Source organism: Lygodium microphyllum, chromosome 5 (genome assembly GCF_053477565.2).
Source record: "Lygodium microphyllum isolate KBCC chromosome 5, Lygodium_microphyllum_v1.1.10, whole genome shotgun sequence".
NCBI classification, from domain to species: Eukaryota; Viridiplantae; Streptophyta; class Polypodiopsida; order Schizaeales; family Lygodiaceae; genus Lygodium; species Lygodium microphyllum.
This window is the reverse complement of record NC_141139.1, coordinates 145,366,980-145,389,757: the sequence shown is the minus strand read 5'-3', so window position 1 is coordinate 145,389,757 and position 22,778 is coordinate 145,366,980. Positions and strand designations below refer to the sequence as shown.

The 22,778-nt window shown below is 41.6% G+C and overlaps 1 protein-coding gene across 1 annotated transcript in view; it reads left to right on the top strand.

Annotated features, from left to right (window-relative positions):
• The window catches only part of MGD1 (monogalactosyl diacylglycerol synthase 1), a 115,406-nt gene that overhangs the window by 57,217 nt on the left and 35,411 nt on the right, over positions 1-22,778 (top strand). Inside the window, exons 3-5 of the mRNA XM_087678486.1 lie at positions 11,554-11,715; positions 11,812-11,953; positions 12,037-12,261. Of these exons, the coding sequence (XP_087534612.1) occupies positions 11,554-11,715; positions 11,812-11,953; positions 12,037-12,261 (529 nt within the window). The remainder of the gene's footprint in view (positions 1-11,553; positions 11,716-11,811; positions 11,954-12,036; positions 12,262-22,778) is intronic.

The following is a 22,778-nucleotide window of genomic DNA, read 5'->3' as shown; positions in this document are numbered from 1 at the left end:
GGCCTATTCTCGTGCCTAAAGCTTACTTGCCAAAGCTAATAAATTTGCTAAACGAAAGGATTCACATAAAGATCTTGGAGCCTTTTTTAGCCCCGTACTCAAATTGTTGGTTTACTGTACCCAAAAAGAATGGGGCTTTGAGATTTATTCAAGACATACAGCCGGTCAATAAAGTGACCATAAGAAATGTGGGTGCAGGTCTTGTGGTTGATGAATTTGCAGAGGCTTTTGCAGGCAGAGCGATCTATTTTTTGGGTGATCTTTAATCGGGGTATGACCAGTTTCAGCTTGCAATTGAAAGTAGGGATATCAAAACCATGAAGACTCCCTTAGGGTTAGTACGGATCGGTACTCTTCTACAGGATGCAACAAATTCAGTGGCACACATGACATGCTATGAATAGGGTACTCAGAGATTTTATACCACAATTGACAATGCCCTTCTTGGATGATGTTCCATTCAAAGGGTGTGCAGTGGATGAAAAGAATGAAGAGATGGATGCAGACAGTTTATTGCAGACCATATTGTGGATTGTGAGAGGATTTTGACTCGTCTAGAAGAGGTGCATTTAACTCTTTCTGGACAAAAATTTGTCTTTGGTGTTGAAGAAGTTTTGATTGTTGGGTATATGTGTGGGCCCTATGGGCGAAGACAATCACTAGCAAAAATAGATGGGATTGATAGAATGCAAGACGTATGCACGAGTGTATCAAAGGTGTGTAGATTCTTGGGTGTATGTGTGTTCTATTTGATATAGATTCCTCACTTTGCACATGTCTCCGATGATCTATATGAACTTCTGAGGAAAGATCATAGATTTCATTGGGAAAGAAAGCATAAAAAAGTAATGAAGAAATTGAAGCAGCTCTTAAAATTTGCTCCTACATTGAGAAAGGCCAACTATTCACATGGAAAATCTATTATTATTACTGTTGATACAAGCCAATTGAGATTGGATGGGCAATTGGGCAAGATGATGAGGAAGGGCAAAGATATGCAATACCCTTTGGTACTAAAGTATTGATTGAACGACAGAGAAGGTATCCATAGGTAAAAAGAGAATTATGGGGAATTGTGACAGCCCTTAAATGTGATAAGGAGTATTTTATGGGTGCTCGTGTTGTCATTGAGATTAATTGTTTGCAAGTATTGGGTATGATTACTAGTTGTGCTACCCCGGACATTGCTATGCTTCGGTGGATTGCCTACATCAAATCTTTGAATCCTGAATTTCAACATATTGCAGGAAGAGATAACCCAGTGGTAGACATGTTATCTCGGGCACGTTATGAGAATGAAGATGGGATGATGGACGAGGAGGAAGGAGATGGCTTTTTTGCGGCTGAAAATGATGTTATAAGAGTGAATTTAACAATGCAAGGTGTTGCTACAGCATTAACAGAAGCTTGGACAACAAAGAGAAGACACTTTAGATGTTTTGCATCTTGTGTAGAAGTGTTTTTGGAAGACAAATATGCAGGAGAGTGACTAAGAATTGATCGATACCTCAGTACATTAACAAAGAGAGATGAATGGTTAGATGAGGAGTTTAAGAAGATCAAGAGGAAAGCCTATGGGTTTTTCTTAAAAGATGGATACTTATGGAAACATGCTAAAAAGAAACAGGTAATGCCATTGCGAGTTTTGGGTGATAGAGCTTCACAAGTAACTGTTATGTAAGAATTTCATGAAAGCTTATGGGCTGGTCATAGAGGTGTTTGGGGTACTTTTGCAAAGATCAAAGAAAGATATTGGTGGCAGGGTATGTATAAGGATGTTGTTCACTTTGTGGAAACATGTACGACATGTCAAATGTATTTATCTGTGACATCGGGATGTATTGCAGTCCACATATCCATTGTCTCTTCATTTTAAGTGGGTGGTGGATTTAGTCACGATGCCTATAGGTCTTTGGCAAATGAGATATCTTGTGCTTGGCCGTGAAGGCTTGACTAATCAAGTGGAAGGGAGAGCTCTATATACTAAGACAACAAATGCCGTGTGTACTTTTCTCTTAGAAGAGATCTTTTGTTGATATGTTTGTGGGGGAAAAATTACTGCAGATAGAGGTGAGCTGGATGCAGATGAAGCTCATGATTTCTTTGGATGATTGAGGATAAAGCTTGCTTTAACTTTAGCTTATAACCCTGAAGGAAATGGAAAAAGTGAAAGAGGTCATCCACCTATTGTGAAGACATTGGCAAAAGCATGTGGAGAGAAGGTAAAAGAGTGGCCACGATTGCTCCCTTATGCCTTGTGGGCTGACAGAACAACTCATAGTGCTGTTACAGGATATATGCTTGCAGAATTGATGTATAGTCAAAAACCTATCATGCCGATAGAAGAGACAACAGTCACATGGAGTATGCTACCTTGGGAAGAGGAGTTGAATCGAGAGGAGTTATTGGCCTTACGCATTAGACAGTTGGAAAGAAAGTCAGAAGACATAGAGGCAACAATTTCAAAGTTAAGGGCAGCAAGGATACATAACAAGAAATGGTTTGACAAAATACATAGATCGAGGCCAAGAACCATACAAGATGGGGATTGGGTATTGGTTTATGATAGTAGTTTTGACAACCAATATAGTGCCATACGTAAAGTTTTCAAAAGATGGTTTGGACCCTATTTGGTAAGATAGGTATTTAATAATGCTACTTATGCATTAAATGAGCTAGATGGAACAGCCATAAAACTTCCGGTAGCAGGGAAAAGAATCAAATTATTCAAGAGGCGGGAATCTAATGCTTATGAGTTGCCAGAATTGGAAGAAAATAATGGCCATGATACAGGGGCTAGCCAGGAAGATATGGAAGATGAAGAAGCAAAGGATATGATTGTAGAGGATGAGGACTTAGAATCTGGTAACAACTAGGATTTTGGCATATATCGGAGGATGTGCAGATTCAGAGGGGGTGGATGTCGTGCCACTATGCGGACACGGTGTGAAAAACTCTGGAATGCATCATCATTTGACTTTCTTATTGATGTAGAGAGTCAATGTAATCTGAGTCATTAGTGCTAGTGTCTGCAGCATACATGGTCCAAAAATACTAGATTTTTGGACAATTTTAGCATATTTTAGATATGTTAAGCTATGGTGGCTATCTCATCTTGTGAAGCTAAGTGTAGTGCATGTTTTATAGTGATAGTTGAACGTATTTGGCTATGCCATGTATTGGCTAACCTTTAGGTTCATTGGGAGGGACCCACTCCTATTCTTGCTGACAATTAGAGTGCTATTGTAGTGGCACAGAATTTAGTGTTTCTAACTCATAGGAAACACATTGAGATAGGTTATCACCATGTGAGAGAAAGATCACACACATGGGAGATTAACATGATCTATATTCCCACACAAGAGAATGTTGTAGATATTTTCACCAAGGCACTATCACATGAAAATTTTAAGGAATTTTGAAAGTCCTTGAATTTAATATCTTTTGGTGATTGATTCATTTCTTATACATCATCACATTGGCACTATAGGGTGTTAGTAGGATTGTTAATTCATGTGTGACTTTATGCATGCCGGTTGGGCTAGGTACACTAGTCATTATTTTAGTGATTTTTATGTGGCATTTGTGACATTTTATGTCAGTCGGTCAACATCAAATGTTGGCCGACCAGCTGCCATATTTGGCATATTTTGGACCTATTTATTCAGGGGCTCCTCCTCCTCCTTATTCTGTCATCATCATTCTTTAGGTGGTCTTCTTGTTCGAGAGAGGAGCCAGTGTTAGTGCCCATGTAGCCTGTGACTTACTATTGTATGCGTCATTCTCGTGTTTGGTGTTGGTATATGGATTTTATTTCCCGAGCACATCTTTGAGTTCTCTTTTGCAGTGTTCTTTTGTTTTCTCTCTCTTCTGTCTTGTGTTCAACAGTTTATTTCAGCACTTATCTATGCTTCCATTGCTGGACACTTCTGACATGGTATCAGATTGCAGGATCTAGGTTCTTGTTGCGATTTTTCTGCTGATTACAGGTCTCTCTTCCCCCTAGTGATAAAGCTTGCATTTTTTAGACTAGCAACATGTGTTTTCAGCCTGTGCTTGGATTCCAATAAATCCAAAACCCATTTTTTCACATCTTAAAAAGCAAACCCTGCAACCGTTAGTTTGCTGCATTAAATGCTCCATCAACTTGTGTTTTTCATTTTCTATTCCTAACTGTGGATGGGGACTGTTTGTATAGGACTTTTTTGCTGTTTTTGGCAGTTTTTGACTGGGTTTTCTTCATTTTTCAGTAGTTGGCCTTCGTTTTTTATTAGATTTTTGGTTACACTGCATGTGAACTCTCATTTTGTGAAGTTTTTGCTATCCGTTTTGTATTCCCTCTCCATATACCTTCTATTCCCTATCTTCTCTTCTTATCCTCCCCCAATGGCTCCTTCATGTACTTCCATAGATGGTAAGTTACATGGACCTGACTATCTTACATGGAGTGATGTGATGAAAGCTTGGTTTGTGCAGAAGTGGGTTTGGTATATTGTATGTGAAGCTATTCCTTGGCCTTAGTGTTGTTTTCCTCTTTTCGACGATTTTGATGAGGACAAACATTAGTAAGCTGTGGTTACATGGGATTCGGGTGATGCATGTGTGTATTGTGCATTGCTTTGGTGTATTTCTAAAGAAGTTCTCCTGGCAATTATGTCTTGCAGGACCTCACTAAAAATTTGGTCAAAGGTTCAAATGATGTATGAGGCGCCTTTCCCCATGTGTGGTGTCACTCTATATGGATAGCTTCAATAGATAAAGTTTGAGTCAAAGGATACCATTCAGTCATTTTTGCTCTGTGTTACATAGGTATAGGACCAACTTCGACACATGTAGTTTGCCCTTATAGAGGTAGATCTAGTGGAAACGGTACTCTACAAGCTCCCCTGGAGTTTGATGGAGTGGCGAATGCTTTGAGGGCATAGACATCATCTACACTCGTGAGCTTTATACATATGTCCTTGATATTGCTTGAGCATGAGGCATCTTTGCGTTTACAGGGGAGGCTTTTGTCTCATTATGGAGCTTCCAGTGAGGCCTTTACAGCTTTTGAGAGGGGTGTGCGGTCGAAGAAGTTGAAGGCCCAGTGTTATCATGTGGTAAAAAGGGCCACTTGCAGAAGGATTGCAAGGAGTTTGTAGCCTCATGGAAGAAGGAGAAGATGAAAAAGCAGGATGCAGACTCCTTCGCCAAATCATTCTCTTCCTCAGACTTTGACTCCGATTCTCTAGCCAAGGGGAAGTCCAAGGCACGGCAGGGATCCTCTTCTTCAGACTGATGTCGGGGAGTTGTGCGCTCGTTTGCCGGAAGATGCGGGGTCTTGTGAAATAGTCATGACAAGGCATGCGCTAGTACTTGTGAAATATAGAAGATGGAAATGCTAGGAAAATACTGGAGTATTCGCCATATCAGAACCTGTGAGTAACTCAATACACATCAAGCGTACTCTAGGCAACTGGCCTTTATCTCAGCTCCTCTCCTGGCAAGCGCTTGTAGGAGAGCATTGACTCTTGGTCACTCATACAACACCTCACATAGAATTTGACAGAGTAATACAATCCAACAAAATCTTAGGCTTCCATCGTATTGAACTCAAGCTAAAATTTAAGAGATTGGTATTCAACTCCTTGGTAAGTGCTTTAGGCTAACTTTGCTTGGAAGATCACAGCAAGTCACGTACAACATGGATATTCAACGGTCATTCTCATAATCCCAAGCAATTCATTAGCTTGAACTCATTCTATCTCTCTAATACACATGGATGATGGTCAACTTTTTGAAAAAGGTTTCACGCTTATGGCCTCCACATCTTGGAAACATGATCAATTCATTGACTCGTATTCGTAAGATAGGAGCATAACATAGATTAAGGGGTATGGAGATGAGACACACTCAATGACACATGGTGTTTTGTCATGCAAATTCCTTGTATGGCCTCGGTCTTTGAAAGCTTAGCCTTTTCTTCACGGCTTCTTGACTTTTTTATGATAGCTGTTTGGAGTTAGTGCTTGTCCCAATGAAATGATTAGTTGCATGGTTATGAGGACAGGCTAGCATTTCAACTGCACAAGATGTGAGACAGACTAGCTCTTATGGCAATGGCTAGCATTGCGATTTGCACCTCCGAATCACGTAGATTTCGATTCCTCAAAATAGTACACATATGATAATGTCGACTCTTCCCCATAACAGCAATACTGTAGCTCTTGGCCGCAAAAAAACTTCCCCATCTATAGGAGCATCACCCTTCCCAATTCCATGTTGTCATTGATCTTGTTCTTTGCCTCTCCTTTGTCATTCTAAAGCTGATTTGCAGAGTGTCTCATCAGGCAGCTTACTCTTGAGTGAAGATTGTGAAGCAAGCAGCCACCTGTGCAGAGGCCAGATCATGAAGAATCTTTGGTGTATTCGAGGTAAGATGTTGCAGTCGACACCAGTAAGACGTGTAATCACATGTATGTTACGTCCTAAAAAGACTGGTCAGTACCCCCTTCTTCACATGGTTGCAGTCTGTAATGTGATAATGATAGAGATGATGACTTTCGACACGATGGAGACGTAAGTAAATCAGCCCACAAGATAGCAAGCAGTAGCTGCAAGATACTGATTCAACAATAGATGAAGATGATGGAGATTCCTAGAACTTTGTTCCCTGTAGCACAGGCCTGTTCCTAGTCTCACAAGTGGAGTTATCTTCCGACATGACTCGCATCATGTGTCCACCTCATATGTAGCACAGAATCCTCCTCTGCTCTTGCTTTCCTCCCCACTTTAACATGAACCCATCCTCATAACTAGCTTAGCCTAAGAGAGCCTCTTGTATGCAAAAGCAACTCTCCAAAGATGGGATGCCTTGGCTCCCCATAATTAGCTTTTCTTTTTACAGCTGGTGCCTTCAAGCCCCAAGAAAACGTGTCCCTAAAGCTAGCTAAAAGCAAGCCTAGCATTTAGGCTTTCTTTAGGTCTTGCCTACCTTCATAGTTTCACCCATTCATTGCTGATTGTACCCTTTTGCAACTTCTAGTTTTTGTATCGGCTTGCAACTTTTAAGAGCGCCAATTAAAAGGTTGTGTAAATATTCATAACATCCAAGACCCAAAAGGCATTAGTCAAGTGTGACCTCATAAGTCTCATAGCCCTAGATGACACTATCCTCCTACCATAACTCTTTTATCTCACAACATGTGGTTCCCAATGTTGCAAGACCAAGTATATTATTCAGATTTGGAAACGCTCATCATCCTTGTTTTTCTCCCTTACTCTCTCACATCAATAATCTTTGCAGCTTGCATGAACCTTAGCTTACCAAAGAAAGTTCCAGATGCATATGTCACTCATAATAACTCACTGTGTTATACTGAACCACTCCTATGCTATCTTTGTCACATCACTCCTACCAGCTTATAGTTGACCATTACAAGTAACTTTTGGAGCTTTCACTTTGTGGATGATACTCAACATGACATCCACCCCCTCTAAATTTGCACATCCTTTGGATGTGCCAACTGTTCAACCACCCAGATTGAACGCCAAAATAACCACCTTCTCTTTGCACATAGGCAAAAGTAACAATTTACATAGATCATAGGTCAAAAGAATTGGCATTCACACAACTCAAGCACCATATGAAGCACCCCTCTAGGGTCATAGGCTCGTGGGTGAGTCTCATATACTCGAGGCTGTGGAATCTCCATATACATGCTCAAAATACATCCATTAATGTAGACATACCAACATGTCTGCTCTTTCAAAACCGCTTTAGAGGTTGCCCGTGTCGCTCTTTTTGATCCATATCCAACATACTTTAAGCATTACTTGCATCCATCGAACTTTGCCTTTTAGTGGAAACATCAAAGCATACCAAATCTTGAAACATCTGTATATTTCCTTCCAAAGCATCAGACAAAATCCAACATATTCTCCATCTGTAGAGCATCTGCAGTTCATTGTCTACGTGTGCATAACGCAGGATGTAGTATGCATATTGACTCTAGCTGCCTTGTAACCTGCAGTCTACTTTTTTCACCATCCGCCTCGTACTATCATCAAATTTAGAATTGCCGATGCTTTTGCTTGATGAAAGAAGCAATTATCATGATCCCGCAAGGTGTAGAGAAATCCATGCCCGCGCACCTTGTAGATGTCCTGCAAACTTCATCCAAGTTTTTGTCATGCAATTTGTTGCCTTACATATCACATTAGCTCAACACAGCGTCTCTCATAGCCGACCTACCAACTCATCCTTCATGCAAGCTATATCTCCCAAAAATCTCTCCTCCATTTTTAGCTAAGCTGCACTTTTTATTTCACCTCATCAAGCTCCCGACGTTTTTCTTTTCTACTCTAATAACTTGAAAATTTAACGCCCAAAATCCTTCATGCAATCACAACTCGGTAAAAGCTAATTGAAAGAAGCCATTTTTTATACTTAAACGGTCTTTATACCACCTTAGTAGCAACCCTTTAACCATTATGATTATTTCTAAGGTCCACCATAGAGCTCCATACTCTCATGCCCATTAGAGAGCATGTTGGGCTTCAAGGCTTCCTATAGTACTCGTTAGAGTCCATGAAGTACTCGAACGAGGGACATCCTTGACGCATTTGACCGAAGTTTGGCGGGTTCAAATCCTAGATCAAGGATGGCATCCAGGCTCATGATGGGCTGTTATTTGATAGAGAGCGGAATTGGCTCCTAGTCCGGGCTCACATGAGGGGACATTTTGGTGGTCTTGGCCACAAGTGGGGAATCCATGGCATAGTACAGGGGAGTTTCGGAAACGGGAGAAACGAAAACGGGAAAAACTAGAGTTTTGGAGTTTCGGCCAAATTTTGGAAACGGGGAAACGGCGTTTCGGAATGTCCACTAAAATAAATACAGTATTATGTGGGTATGTAAATATATCAATGTCTACAATAACATGCACTCAAATTTCATACAAAACTTTTAAGTCCATGTTATATGATTGAAATCACGATTCATTACACATGTCACGACTCACGAGTGAAGATTGAAAAATTGAGATTCAATGGTTGAAACTTAAGACAGCTTAACACAATTAAGACTCAATTTTCAAAACTGAAGGCAACAAATGAATTATAATTTATGACTCTCAAATCATCTATAATCTAAAGAGAATGGAAGACTGACATCAAGAACAGTGGAGATTGACATCAAGAACAATGGAACAAGAATCAAGATGCATAATAAGTGAAATCAAGATATAATGATACATGTAACTATGTCATGTTAATAATCAGTTAAAACCCCAAAGTCCATTGAGCACTGAGCACTGTGTACTAGTCTCTAGACTCTAGTAACTATTGAGTAATAAGTATCAATATCAATGAATGACTGGTAACTGTAGTTTGGACAACAAGGCCCGATGTCTTTGTTGGAAACGCATGCCAAGTGGTCTTTCACGCGTGTTACGCTCCCTGAATTCTCCAATCTACAATAGTTGTACCGCCACTTGTTTGATCCGTCGGAGCCCTCATATCCCTTGATTGGAGTGACGTGTCTCCAATATGGATTCAATACCATGATTAGCCTTTAGGTAATGGGGGAAAGAAGAAGAAGAGGAAGAAGATGAGGAAGAGGATAAAAAGGAACAAGAAGAAGGGGAGGAGGACGAAGAGGAAGAGAAAGAAGAGGAGGAGGACGAAGAGGAAGAGGAAGAAGAGGAAGAAGTAAAGGCTAATGGGGGGAAGAAGAGGAAGAGGAGGATGAGGAAGAGGAAGAGGAAGAGGAAGAAGAGGAGGAAGAGGAAGAAGAGTAAGAAGTAAAGGTTAATAGGGGGAAGAAGAAGAAGAAGAGGAGGAGGTGGCGGCAGCGGCGACGGTAGCTGGAGTGCCTCGAAATGGACCAGAGGATGCCAAAATGCCTGTCTGCCGTTTCCGTTTCGGTCCGAAACGGCAGGTCCATTTCGGGGTACTAAGATCCATAGTTACATATGTCTAGAGGCATTTTTGATAGGATGGTCTTGTATGCGACTATGAGACATTGTTGATGGACATGGAGATTTGTTATGACTCTTCTCTATTTTTAGGAGTTGGTACGATCGACATCGACATTAGGTTCTCTCCGAGGCACCTTGGTGGTGGCTTGATCACCCACTACTTGGGTATACGTGGTTCTATGTTGTATGGATTGTGATGAGTCATTATCATTATATCATTGTATTGCATTAAATCATCCATGATTTGAGAGAGGGTGTTAGCAGGATTGTCAGCTCATGTGTGAGTCCGTGCATGCCAAATCACCCACTACTTGGGTATCCATGGTTCTATGTTGTATGGACTGTGATGAGTCATTATCATTGTATCATTGTATTGTATTAGATCACCCATGATTTGAGAGAGGGTGTTAGTAGGATTGTCAGCTCATGTGTGAGTCTGTGCATGCCAGCTAGGCTGGGCACACTAGTCATTATTTAGGCACTATTTTAGTGTTTTTTGTTTGGCATTTGTGGTATTTTATGCTAGTCGGACAGCATTAAATGCTGACCGATCTGCTGCCATATTTAGCATGTTTTGGGCCTATTTTTTAAGGGGATCCTCCTCCTCCTCATTCTGTCATCATCATTCTTTAGGTGGTCTTCGTGTTGGAGAGAGGAGACCGTGCTAGTGCCCATGCAGCCAGTGACTCACTATTGTACATGTCATTCTCGTGTTTGGTATATGGATTCCATTTCCCAAGCAAATCTTTGAGTTCTCCTCTTTTATAGTGCTCTTCTATTTTCTTTTCTTTTCTATCTTGTGTTCAGCAATTTATTTCAGCACTTGTCTATGCTTCCATTGCTACACCACTTTTGACACAGGGGGGTGTTAGAATTGGCCAATTATGGCCAGTGCCCAATGGTTTAGTGTGTGGTGTGGACACAACTAAGTTAATAAGTTGTATCACTACTCTATAGTTAGTTTAACTCCAGTTCAGTTAGGGGTAGGTATATAACTTACTTTACACCTATTTTACTTTCATTCTATCATTCTTGCACTTGCATTCTTTGTGTGTGTGGGACTGTTGCCCACTCCAGCTCATGATCTCCTATGCATTCTCCCTCCCTCCCTCTCTCTCTCTCTATCTCTCTCTCTCTATCCATTTCCAACATGTCTTCCATTTAATCAGCTTTGACTTGTATTTTATTTCTACGAATCATCTAGGCAATCATCGAATAACAGCTGTTCAGTGCAGCAATCTATATCAGTTTTTTTTTTTGGTTCTGTGAGGAGTGTAGGGGCTCCATCATTGTCCAGTGGGGTGATAGAAGAGTGGTTTTCCCACATAAAAAACTGTCTCTGTGTGCATGCATTTGAGCAATAAAAAGGGCAGTTGAACAGGAAGTCCATGTTGTGTGTGCACTTGCTCTGGGTGATGTTCGTGACAGTTGCATGTGCTTATGATTTGTTTATTTCACAAACTAGAACAGTGGTTCAAAGAAGTTCATTGTTTGCATTTCGTTATCTCAGAGCAACAGTATACAACATATTTTGGGTTATATAAGCAAGTTGTCAATGTATTTTGAGAAAAGTTTTGGATTTCTTTGCTGGCAGAAAAGTCATGCGGGGACTCCTTAAACACAGGCCGGATGTAATTGTGAGTGTTCACCCTCTAATGCAGCATGTTCCAATACGAATTCTCAAAGCCAGGGGGTTGTTGAAGAAGATTCCTTTCACAACAGTTGTTACTGACTTGAGCACAGGTCATCCAACTTGGTGCGTTGCTTTCTTGGTCACCAAAAAAGAATCTGATCACCACATTGATGTGCTATAGTTATCATGGCAGTAAGTTCCTATACATGGTGTTTACAGGTTCCACAGATTAGTCACTAGATGCTATTGTCCTGCCAAAGAAGTTGCAGAAAGAGCACAGAAAGCAGGTTTGAAACCTTCTCAAATCCGTGTTTATGGGCTGCCCATCCGTCCATCATTCTGCAGGCCTATTCCTCCAAAGGTTGGTGTACTGTTTCTTGTGCGTATTTGTTAAACAATGTGGAATGGTATTAAGGATGCTGTATTGATGGAATCCCCTTGTAGAGAGAGCTTAGAAGAGAGCTTGGCATGGATGATGATTTGCCAGCTGTACTTTTGATGGGAGGAGGAGAAGGAATGGGCCCGGTCGAGGCAACTGCTAGAGCACTTGGGCAAGCCTTGTATGATGAAAATAATGGAAGGGCAAAAGGACAACTTGTAGTTGTGTGTGGGAGGAATAAGAAATTGATAAAAAGGCTCCAGTCAACTGCTTGGCCTATGCCAGTTCAGGTAGGAGTGGCTTAAGACTTCTATTGTTTTCTAAAAAATTTCAAGACATCTTAAGGAAAGAAAGAAAAATATGACTAGGTATGAGCGTCGATGACCATGTAGATTTCTTTCAAATCCAATCACTGTAGAGCCTCTTATGTAAGCCAATGCTCGTAATTTTTCTGTGACATAGCTGAGTTGTCTTCTGGCTGCTGAAGGAAGGAATCTTTTGTTACTATGTTGAATAATGCTCGCCTCATTGTATATCATGTTGGAGGTCTATTTATAGATGCGATGTTGAAGGTTTATTGGCTTACATTAACTGGTTTTGATGTTTATAATAATGTTAATAAATGTTATGGCTAGCTGATAAAATGTAGAAGTGGTGTGTTTTCTTTTTTCAAGGCCTTTGATTGCCCTAGTGTTCTATATGACAGCCAAAATTGGAGCATGCTACAAGTGCTAGCCTAAAACTTGTGAAACAGGGCACTGATGTAAATCACTATTGAAGCTTTAAATGCAACTATAGTTTGGCTATTGATTGTTGAGGCACTTCTTCAGTTGATGAGATGAATAGAGATCGTAAAAAGCTTGTATGAATATCACTCTACTATGCAGATTTCAGCCATCAGCCACCTACCATTTGCTGTCCAATCATCACCGACTGCAACCTATCACTATCTAGCCCTAGGTGGCCTGTTTTCAGCCATCCGCTTGCTGTTTGAAGTCTCCATCTGCTACATCATCATAGCACCTGATCAGCCTGCGTTTTCAGCGTTTCGTGCCAAGCAACGAGCTGGTGCCATCTCTCCCACTGGGCAACTACTGCAATACTTGTGTTTTTGCTATCCAACAAGCCGTCTACATCAGAAAACATCTCTCTTGTTGTTGCTTGACAATTCTCTACCTCAGGTGATCAGTTCTTAGCCTTTCTCCGGTGGTACACTCTTGCATTTACCAGATTTCAGGCTCCAAAACTGCCGTGTTTTGGTGCCCAGTTTGCTGCCCTTCATTATTCAATACTTGCTCATCTTTGACTGGTGGTTACTGCACTTGGGATCTGTCTGCGTTGGATGTTACTCTTCGACATTGCATTGCTTTGCCCTTGGCTTTTTGTTCACTCTTCCATTCATTTACAACTTTCATTTACTTTAAAGTTTCTTCTCTTTGTGTTTGAGTTTTGAGTTTTTGCATTTTGCGTTTAGTGTTTGGGTTTCTCTTGTCTCTGTTTGAGTCTTTGTGTTTCAGTTTGGTCGTACATATTGTGCTTTCTCAGTGCAAACCCTAGCATATCTTCACATGGTATCAGAGCTAATGATCTTCTAAAGAGTATCTTGCGTTGATTGTAGGCTAGTCTTTTTGCAAGACTCACACGTGACTCGATTTTAACTCGTAATGTTTCAAGCACCTTCTTCTTTGGATTCTATATTGCCCTATTAGGCTTCTCTATCATTTGAGGCTCTGAGAAAGCATTATGGTCTCGAGAAGAAGGTAGACATACCTTCATCTTTACCATCTTCTTCTTCTTATTTTGATCATCTTACCGATGAAGAGTTTCAGGAGTACTTGCGCATCACATACAATTCAGTTTACACTCCTCCAACGAGTGCTACTACTCCTCTGGACTGATTGGTGAGACTGGCCTTCTCTCTGATCTTGGAGGGATTATGACATTCGGCACATCCGGTGATCTATCTCTTTCATCATAGCTAGGCCTTTTGTCAAGTTGTATAACCATTTTGAGTCGTATGAGCTGAAATCCTCTCGTGTTTCTTTGTTTGTTGTGTAAGATCTGGATGATTTTGGGTATGTTAAACTTTAATAGAGAAGGCTCTTGAAGTAGACACCCTTTATTAGGTATATCTCTACCATTTGCTTCATTTGAGCAAGTAAACCAGACTTCTTAACTTTCTCCTATCTCACCACTTTCTTCTCCACATTTTGCTCTACTCACATTCTCATTTCAAAATCTTGGATTACATTCCACTTCTGCCCAAAGCACACTAGGGGTGGAATCTTCCGTCTCCGCTCCTAATACTTTCTCTTTCTTCATCCCACCATCTATCTACCCTCCAATCATTGCATCTCTTGGTGCATCGTTAGGGGGAATTCTACCCTTTAATACTGTACCTTCCACATATCCCCACTTTATCACATCCTTCCACTTTGGGACGGGTGTGATGGGCATCCCCCTCACTACCCTTGGATACTCATAAATCCTCCACACAACCTTTCAGATCCAAGAATTTCCATCCTCTGCTTATAGATTATTGTCCCACATCCCTTTAGTCACTCTTACACAAGGATTTTCATCCTCTACTCCCTGTGTCCCTATCCCTTCACCATGGGCTCCTCAAGTGGTTACCATGCCCCTCCCTAGTTTGCCCATTCCTACATTTGGATTCGCTATGCATATACTTCTCGTATGCATGGAGGACACTCTGGGATTCCTTTCCATGTGTACTCCTCCACTCTACCTTCCTATCCACCATGTTCACCCTAACCCCATTATACATCTTCATCTCCTAGCACTACCACTCTTGTTGCAACGGTAAAAAATGCTAGTAAAAGATTGCAATAAAATACTGAATACTTTCAGCCAATAGCAAGGTTGCTGAATATAATAGCAAGTACACACACTTGTACTCCCAAAGGTGTCCAAGGAGTAGATATTTTGCTGCAATTTCAGTCCCAAGAACTAATTATAGCATGCACATGAAGCAAATCTAATACATATGCATGAATGATAGCTAGCATGAATACCCCAAGTGCTGTATGTACCACTGTTTCACTACATAATGAGCATTCAGCAATACATGTACAAAGAGAAGCTGTCCTTTAACAACATTTAATACATCCCAAGTCCAAATTACTCTTACTTAGCAGTGAATCTGCTATAATTTTATTGTCAAAGCATAAATCGGCCCAAAATGCATCATGGATGTGAAAAGCCCTAAAATTTTTGCAGTAAATTTGCCTCAATTGCATTCTGCAAAACCCCCAAATTTTGGGGTCCAAATCATAGTGAAATTGGCTTAGCTGAGCAAAATTTCACTTGTATAAGAAAAGCCTCAAATTTTTGAAGCAAATGTACACAATGTCTACAATTTTTGGGTCAGATGTAGTTTTGCATGACTAGCATCAAATCTGGGAAAGGCCTCAAATTTTCAGGCATAAATTTGCACAGATCTGAGCATTATGCTTACGCCCATGAACCCTCATCAGTGAGTAGGGGGCTTGCTTGCTGACAATAATTAAAAAACTGTCAAAAAAGGCTGAAAAGTGTCGAAAAGCCCAGCTGTTGACTTGTTGACTGCTTGTGAGATGTTGTTTGCTGAAACGCTGGCTTGGGGTGTTGCGCCTGATTGAAAACGTTGTTGCTTGGTCAAATGCTGGTGCCGCCTAGTCAGAAGTTGACTGCCAACTAGTCACACCTGCTTGTCACCTGCAGAAAATGCGACCTGCGCTAGCTGCCATTTGGTCAAATTGACTGCCAACTGATCTCGACTGCCTGTCAGCTCACACTTACATACAAAGACTGACCTGTATGGTTCTTGAAAAGCATGCACACTCTTGCTGAAGCTGTGGCACCAATTTAAAGGGCGTGAGAGGAAGTACTCAGGAAGTGTGTCCGTCAATTGAGGTGTATTCAGCAGTGCAGAGAGGGTGGAGATTCAAGAGATGGGTGTGTACCAGTGTGGTACACACAAATAATAAAATAATGTATTTATGCTTAGGGTACAATACACTTGCACTTGCAAGAGTGTGTTCACATGTGCAAGTAAATATATACATGGGAGTTGCGAAAAGGGCCTTTACACCCCACAGTCAAAACATGTTAAAAACATGTTGCCCAGCCATGAAAGAGGCCACATGGCAAAGAGAGAGTTTGTTCAATAGAAAATACAACGTAAGAAGGTTTGTTCGCCTCTAAAAACAGGCCCTCCGAGTACACAAAAGATGTCGCCCAGCCTTGAAGCACACTGCCCAGCCTGGATAAGGTCTCCCGGGGGTGTATGAAGCTGCCCAAAGCTGGAGACTGCCCTGCAGGAACAAAACACAGATGTGGCAATGGTTAACCTGCTTGAAAACAGGCCACCCAAGCTGTAGACTGCCCAAAACACAGATTGGAGGGGGGTCACCTGCATAAAACACAGGTCAGAACTTGCATAAAGGGCCGCCTGGAGCTGCTGCCCAACAGTAAAAGACTGCCGCCCAGAACAATGAGCTTCTGCCCAGCAGAGAAAAAACTGCAGTACGTGTGCGGGAGGAGGGCTGCCTTCAAAATGCAGATCTAAAAATAGGCCGCCCAGCTTGTCAAAAGGCAAGACACAGGTTTGTTGCCCCCAAACTGGTGATCAAGATGACTACTGCGAACAAAGTGCTTCTCTTCAAGATCTCCAGCTCCCACGCGCGGCTTTGATATCATGTGAGAGTGCGCAATGGAAAGAGGAAAGTGAACACGGAGAGGAGGTAAAGAGAACCCATGAGAGAGAAGGAACAATGTGATTGCAATGGCTGAAGGTAGAAGGCTGCAATGATCAGTCCCAACATGTAGCTCTATATGTCAGTGTGGGCGCTAGACGGTAGCAGGGGGATGAGAGAATGAGAAGGGCTGAATGAACACGAGGGATCAATGATGGATAATGAAAGTGGAAGGGCAGGCCGCCTATATATAGTTGAAAAAAGAGAGAAAACCCGAAATGTGGTTTAACCCCCAAAAAATAGCCAAAAGTGCACAAAAAGGAACGCACCAATGTGCCTTCCATCTGAAGTGTCTAAAACACAAAGTGATAGACAAATACAATGCTAGAGCTCCTAATGTCCTCATTTGACTTAGATTGAGGCTCACAGGTAGGAGACGACCACACAAGACACACATGATTGGTAACAACATCATTAAGATTTAGTGTCCTAGGAAATCAAACGATTATGTCTAAAGGCTCTATGTGGCTTCCAATAGACACAATAAGCTTGGTATTATGGATTGATTGCTATTTTCTTTGTTAATATAGTTTCTAAATGTCAAATTATGACCTCAATATCAACTATAAATTGATAGATGGTTTTAGTGACCTTATTATCTTGTATGTGGATAATGTGATTGTTACAAGGTATCATGATGAACACATTGTACATGGATAAGAATTTCAGTGTGATACCCATGTTTTGAAATAGCCCTTTCCAAACAAATTGGTCCTTCAAACATCTTTATTATTGCCAATTAGTTCTCGCATTCCATGATAATTGAAGATCTATGGTGCATAAAAGTTTGTGCCATGTGATTGTTGGAAATGTGGAGAGAGAGAGAGAGAGAGAGAGAGAGAGAGAGAGAGAGAGAGAGAGAGAGTGTGTGTGTGTGTGCAAACGGAGAGACGATGCTGGAGCGCCCAGCCATGTTCTGTATGTTTACCTTGTACCTTGCCTTGCCAATCACCAGCCTTTCTTTTGCAAACCTACACGTTTGTTGCTGTGCCCTACCCGTCTGCCCTTCTTTTGTAGACCTGTGAGCCATTGAAGAGAGAGAGAGAGAGAGAGAGAGAGAGAGAGAGAGAGAGAGATTTTTGAGAAGTTTGTGAATTGCATCAAGTTTTGCTATGGAGAATTTGCATGTGTCAAATGGTATCTATATGGCCTTCCTCAACTAGCATATATGGAATGGGAATGACAAAGATTTGACGGACTTGGATGGTGATTCGTTGGCTGAAGATTCCATGCGGTTGATGGATGGGGATGAGATAGGTAAATGTCATAGGATGTTGATTGAAGAACCGGTTTTATGTTCCCCAAATTTGCCTCAGCCAGAGGTTCATGCTTCTCGCTCACAGACTGATGGGTCTCTCTCAGTTCATGCTAGCAACTGCCAATCATCTTATGTTGGATTATGACCATGCTAATGAGGGTAAAGCTAACTCTTTACCGGATGGGGATCATGTAGTTGTACTTATGGGAACTGACCTGGTATTACAACAAATTGCTACTTTCCATGAGAGGGCATCCATCTTTTACTTTACAGAAAGGACTCCCTTGATCACCAGGATGCGTGCTTGGTTGTAGTTCATGCTTGTCATTGTTGAATAGAGCCAAGAGGATACTTCAGGGCATATGTAGGCTCCTCTTGTTGAGGAGATTTATGATGGACCGGGGGGGTTTTTTGAGGTTCTTTTTTGTTCCTCGGAAGTGCGGGCTATCATTATGCAACTCATTTCTTTGTTCGTGGATGGGCAGCTAGTTCATATGGTCCCTTGGAGGCCTATGGCCGAGTTTCAGGAGGTGCTGAGGTAGGCATGCCCAATTTGGATGGAGGTGGTTGATTTTCTTGCACATCTTTAGAGACTCCTCCTCCTGGTTTTGAGAACCCTTGGTGAGTTATTGGTGGAGCCTCGACTCGCTTCTCACAATGGGAACATGGCATGTATGCTTTGGGATACAGAGAAACCTCACCAACCAAAATTCGTTTTGAGGTTCTAGGATTGCAAATGTTGGTTTATGAGTTGAAATGGGGTACTTTTGCTAGACACTGTTTCAGATGTGGACAATTGGGCCGTTTCATTTCAAAATGTAACAAAAATCCTGAGGTATTGCAGTGCTCTATGGATCCAGACATGGATATGCAAGACCACCATCCTCACCAGATGCTTCAGCAGAAGCGGATCTTGAGCCGCTTCCCCAACATGGTCGTGATGATGGCAAGAAGGATGTTTCCCAAGGTGGTGTTGAGCATGCTTCGCTTGGGGTTGGGCGGGATTTGTCTTCTCGGGAGGATTCTTGGATCTCTGTGGTTAGATGTAATGCTAGACAGGATTCTTGTTTGACTCCTATCCACCTACCACCGCACCCAATCACTCAGACCTTTTAACGAAGAGGTAGGGGGTTTTATATGAAGCCTCAATCTTCACGTGCACCGGCTGTGGATGATAGGTCTTTCGATTCAATTTTTTGCTTTGATACAACTCTAAAACTAACTCTAGAAGTGGTGATACAAAGTTATTTATGCAGTTGTGTTCACACTACAAACCGAATAACTAAATCATTGGGCATTGTCCATAGAATTGGAAACCTCTAATACCCTCGTGCAATGCCAATGTGATAGAGGTGCCAGAAGATAAATAACTAAAGGGCAACAAATTCAAGGACTTTCGAAAAGCCTTAAAACTTATCATGATAAAGTGCTTTGGTGAAATCGTTTGCAACGTTCTCCTGTGTAAGGACATACATCAAACTGATCTCTCTTGCATAGTATCTCTCTTTGATATAATGGTAATGTATCTCAATGTGTTTTGTGTGTGAAGATATGCTAGGGTTTGCACTGAGGAAACATAGCATGTACGACCAAGATTGAAACACAAAGACTTAGACAAAGACAAGCAAAACTCAAATCCTAAACGCAAAACGCAAAATGCAAAACTCAAAACTCAAACACAAAGATAAACACAAAGAGAAAAAACTCTGAAGTTGAATGATGCTATAAATGAATGTTAGTGTACACAATGCCAAGGGTAGAGTAATGCAGTGTCGAGGAGCAGAGATGGATCCCAAGTGTTGTGACCATCAGTTGAAGTGTCGGAGTGCAAGAAACCTCAAACGTTGATCACCAAAGCGTCAGGGAACTGAGGCGACAACAGGAGAGGTGTTTGCTAATGTAGACAATTTGCTAGATAGCAAAATCGCAGGTATTGTAGTAATCACTTGGGGAAGAGATGACAACAACCTGTTGCTTGACACTAGATGCTGAAAACGTAGGCTCATTAGGTGCTATAATGAGGTAGCAGATGGAGACCTCCAAACAACATGGCGATGGCTAGAAATGGGCCGCCTAGGGTTGGATCGTAAGGGTTGCTGTTAGTGATGATTGGACAATAGATGGTAAATGGTTGATAGCTGAAATCTGCACGGTAGAGTGAGAAACTTGCACAAAAGGATTAGGTTGAATGGTGGGCAACTTGTTTATTTTAGAGGTTGAAAGGTATCCCAAAAAATTAGGGTTTTGGGGGATCACTGAAACTCTCTCGAACCACACACCAAATTTGCGTTTTTCATTAATGAAGTATGTTTTTAGGGTATTTAAAAATGCTAGTCAATTGTAACACGTGTTTTAGCTATACACCCAATCTTAGGCCCAAAATCGAGCCTAAAAGGGAAGGCAGACAATGTTTACCCCAAGGCGTTTCATCCCAAAGCAGCCAAGGCATCGGACAAAGGGTATACGTGGGCTGCCCAATGGCCTACCAAGACTACATAGGCGATGGATATCTTACTAAGGGATATTAGACAAAGGAGTGCTCGTCAACTGCCCAGTGGCCTAACAAGCCCTATAGAGGTGGATGGAAACACATTATGTGGGCTGCCCAATGGCCTACCAAGACTACAGAGGCGATGGATATCTTACTAAGGGATATTAGACAAAGGAGTGCTCGTCAACTGCCCAGTGGCCTAACAAGCCCTATAGAGGTGGATGGAAACACATTGAGCTTTTTTGTTTTATTTATTTATTTTGGGGGAAAGTTAATTTTAGGGGGTGGTGGCTAATTAAGTAACAATGACCTAGAAGACGGGAGTAGGGATGGTCCATCCAATACATCACAAAATAGTACAAGCTTACCCAACCACCCGGGGATGCCGATGATGAGAAAAAGGTAAAGAAGTATTGTGTAAAGAAGGCTGGTAATGTAATTTGCTTTAGGCTGAAGAATACTCATGTGGTAGGTGCCACTTGGTCAGTGCCCCTTGAAGGAAAATTGTCCATTTTTCCAAGCGCCCTAGTAAAAAGACGGTTAAATCATGCAATGCATAGCGGAAGGTATAATAGGGGGAAAAGGTTGATGTCAAAGCCAATTGCTGAAATGTGTAGAATACCAAGAAGGGTAAGAATTCTCTCAACCTGGATGTTGATGCCGAAGAAGGAAGAGGAGCTTGAGGATATCGGTTTTCTGAGGTCCGAAGAACCATGTGGATGAAAATGATGAAGCATTCGTACTGGAAGAGCAATGATAGAAGTCATTGCCATGATAGCATCAAGAGAGATTTTGCATGATCTGTCGCGAGAGGAAAAGCCTCAATGCTAGTAGAAGAGCAAAACTCCAAGTAGATAGAACCATGAAAGGAATGGCATGCATCTCCTGTCTCCGGCTCAAAAAGGATTGGTACAAGCCTTGATGTTAGCCCTACATAGCCATACATTGAAATATAAAACCGTGCAAAAGAGATCAAAATCTACAAGCAGAGATGTGAGTAGTGAGGTACTGCAAAAAACAAAACTGAAAATAAAACAAAAGAAAGAAAAGTTAAGTGCAATGCAATGAGTATGTAAGTATGTAGCGGAAGCCTAAAAAGAGAAAGGCTAAGTGTGTAGCCACCATCGCATATGGCGAGGTGGGGAAGTGGTCCTAGAAGGTGCAGTGGAGGTTCTAGGAATGGATGCATAAAGTACACTAGGTGAGTCATTGACAGACTGATCAACCAAATCTTCAAGAGTAGTAAAGGAGATAGGTTGTTGAGGTTGTCTGTGTGCCATATATCTAGTAGCTGCTGGGATAGATGCAATAGATGGCGCAGTAGCGGGAGGCGTAGCCCCATTGGACTTGGCAGCTTGCTGTGGTTTTCTACGAGTAAGACCTCGGGCCTTGGCATGACACTCCTCGTCCACATGGCTGACCTCTGGTAGTGTGTGAAAAACCTATTTTTCTTAGGAATTTGCTATCAAAGGGGTTGTGTTTATTTGTTTCCGTCGGAGAAAGTGGTATCACCCTTGTTTTGGCTTCAACCCTCACCCCTTTGAATGGATGTGTGTGGAGGATTTCTTTTGGACTTCATCATGTAGCCTAATGTAACACAAGAACTGAATCTGGATTTCATAGAAGGTTGGCAATCTAGATAGTGGGATAATGTGCTGGACAAAATGGAAGTATTTGTCGGGCAACTTGTTCAAGAAGAACGTGACTTGATCGTCGTTTGACTTTGGGAAGCTAGTAGGAGCAAACTTAGTAATTGTTGATATTCGACAAACTTGACTTTCAAATCATCCCCTTCCTTAATGGAAAACTTCTAAAGCTCAAAACCGAGATTGATATGTCGAGTGCAATCTCGAGTTGCATAGTAGTCTATGAGATGACTCCAATGCTCAGATGCAAGGGGAAAATGTTGTAATTGAGATTGGAACTTTGGAAGCTACCCTTGCATTAACTCAACATTGACTGTGGCATTGTGGGCTCTCCATTGACAGATGTGATTGGATGAGCTAATCAAGGGTAGACTTAGTACCAACGACGAGATCCCATAAGTCCTTGAGATTTGAGCACTTGTATGAAGTTCGACCAAGTGGTGAAATTTGATGTTAAAATGAGTCTTATCTGCGAAGGCATTCTTTGTCGTTGCAATGGGAGTGGTAGTCCTAGGTGATGGAGAAGGTATGTAATGGGGGTAGGGTGGATAGGGAAATGGAGTAGAGTACACTCGGAAAGTAATCCTAGAGTGTCTACCATGCATACCAAAAGTGTGCATAGTGGATCCAAATGTGGGCAAGGGCAGATTGGGTATAG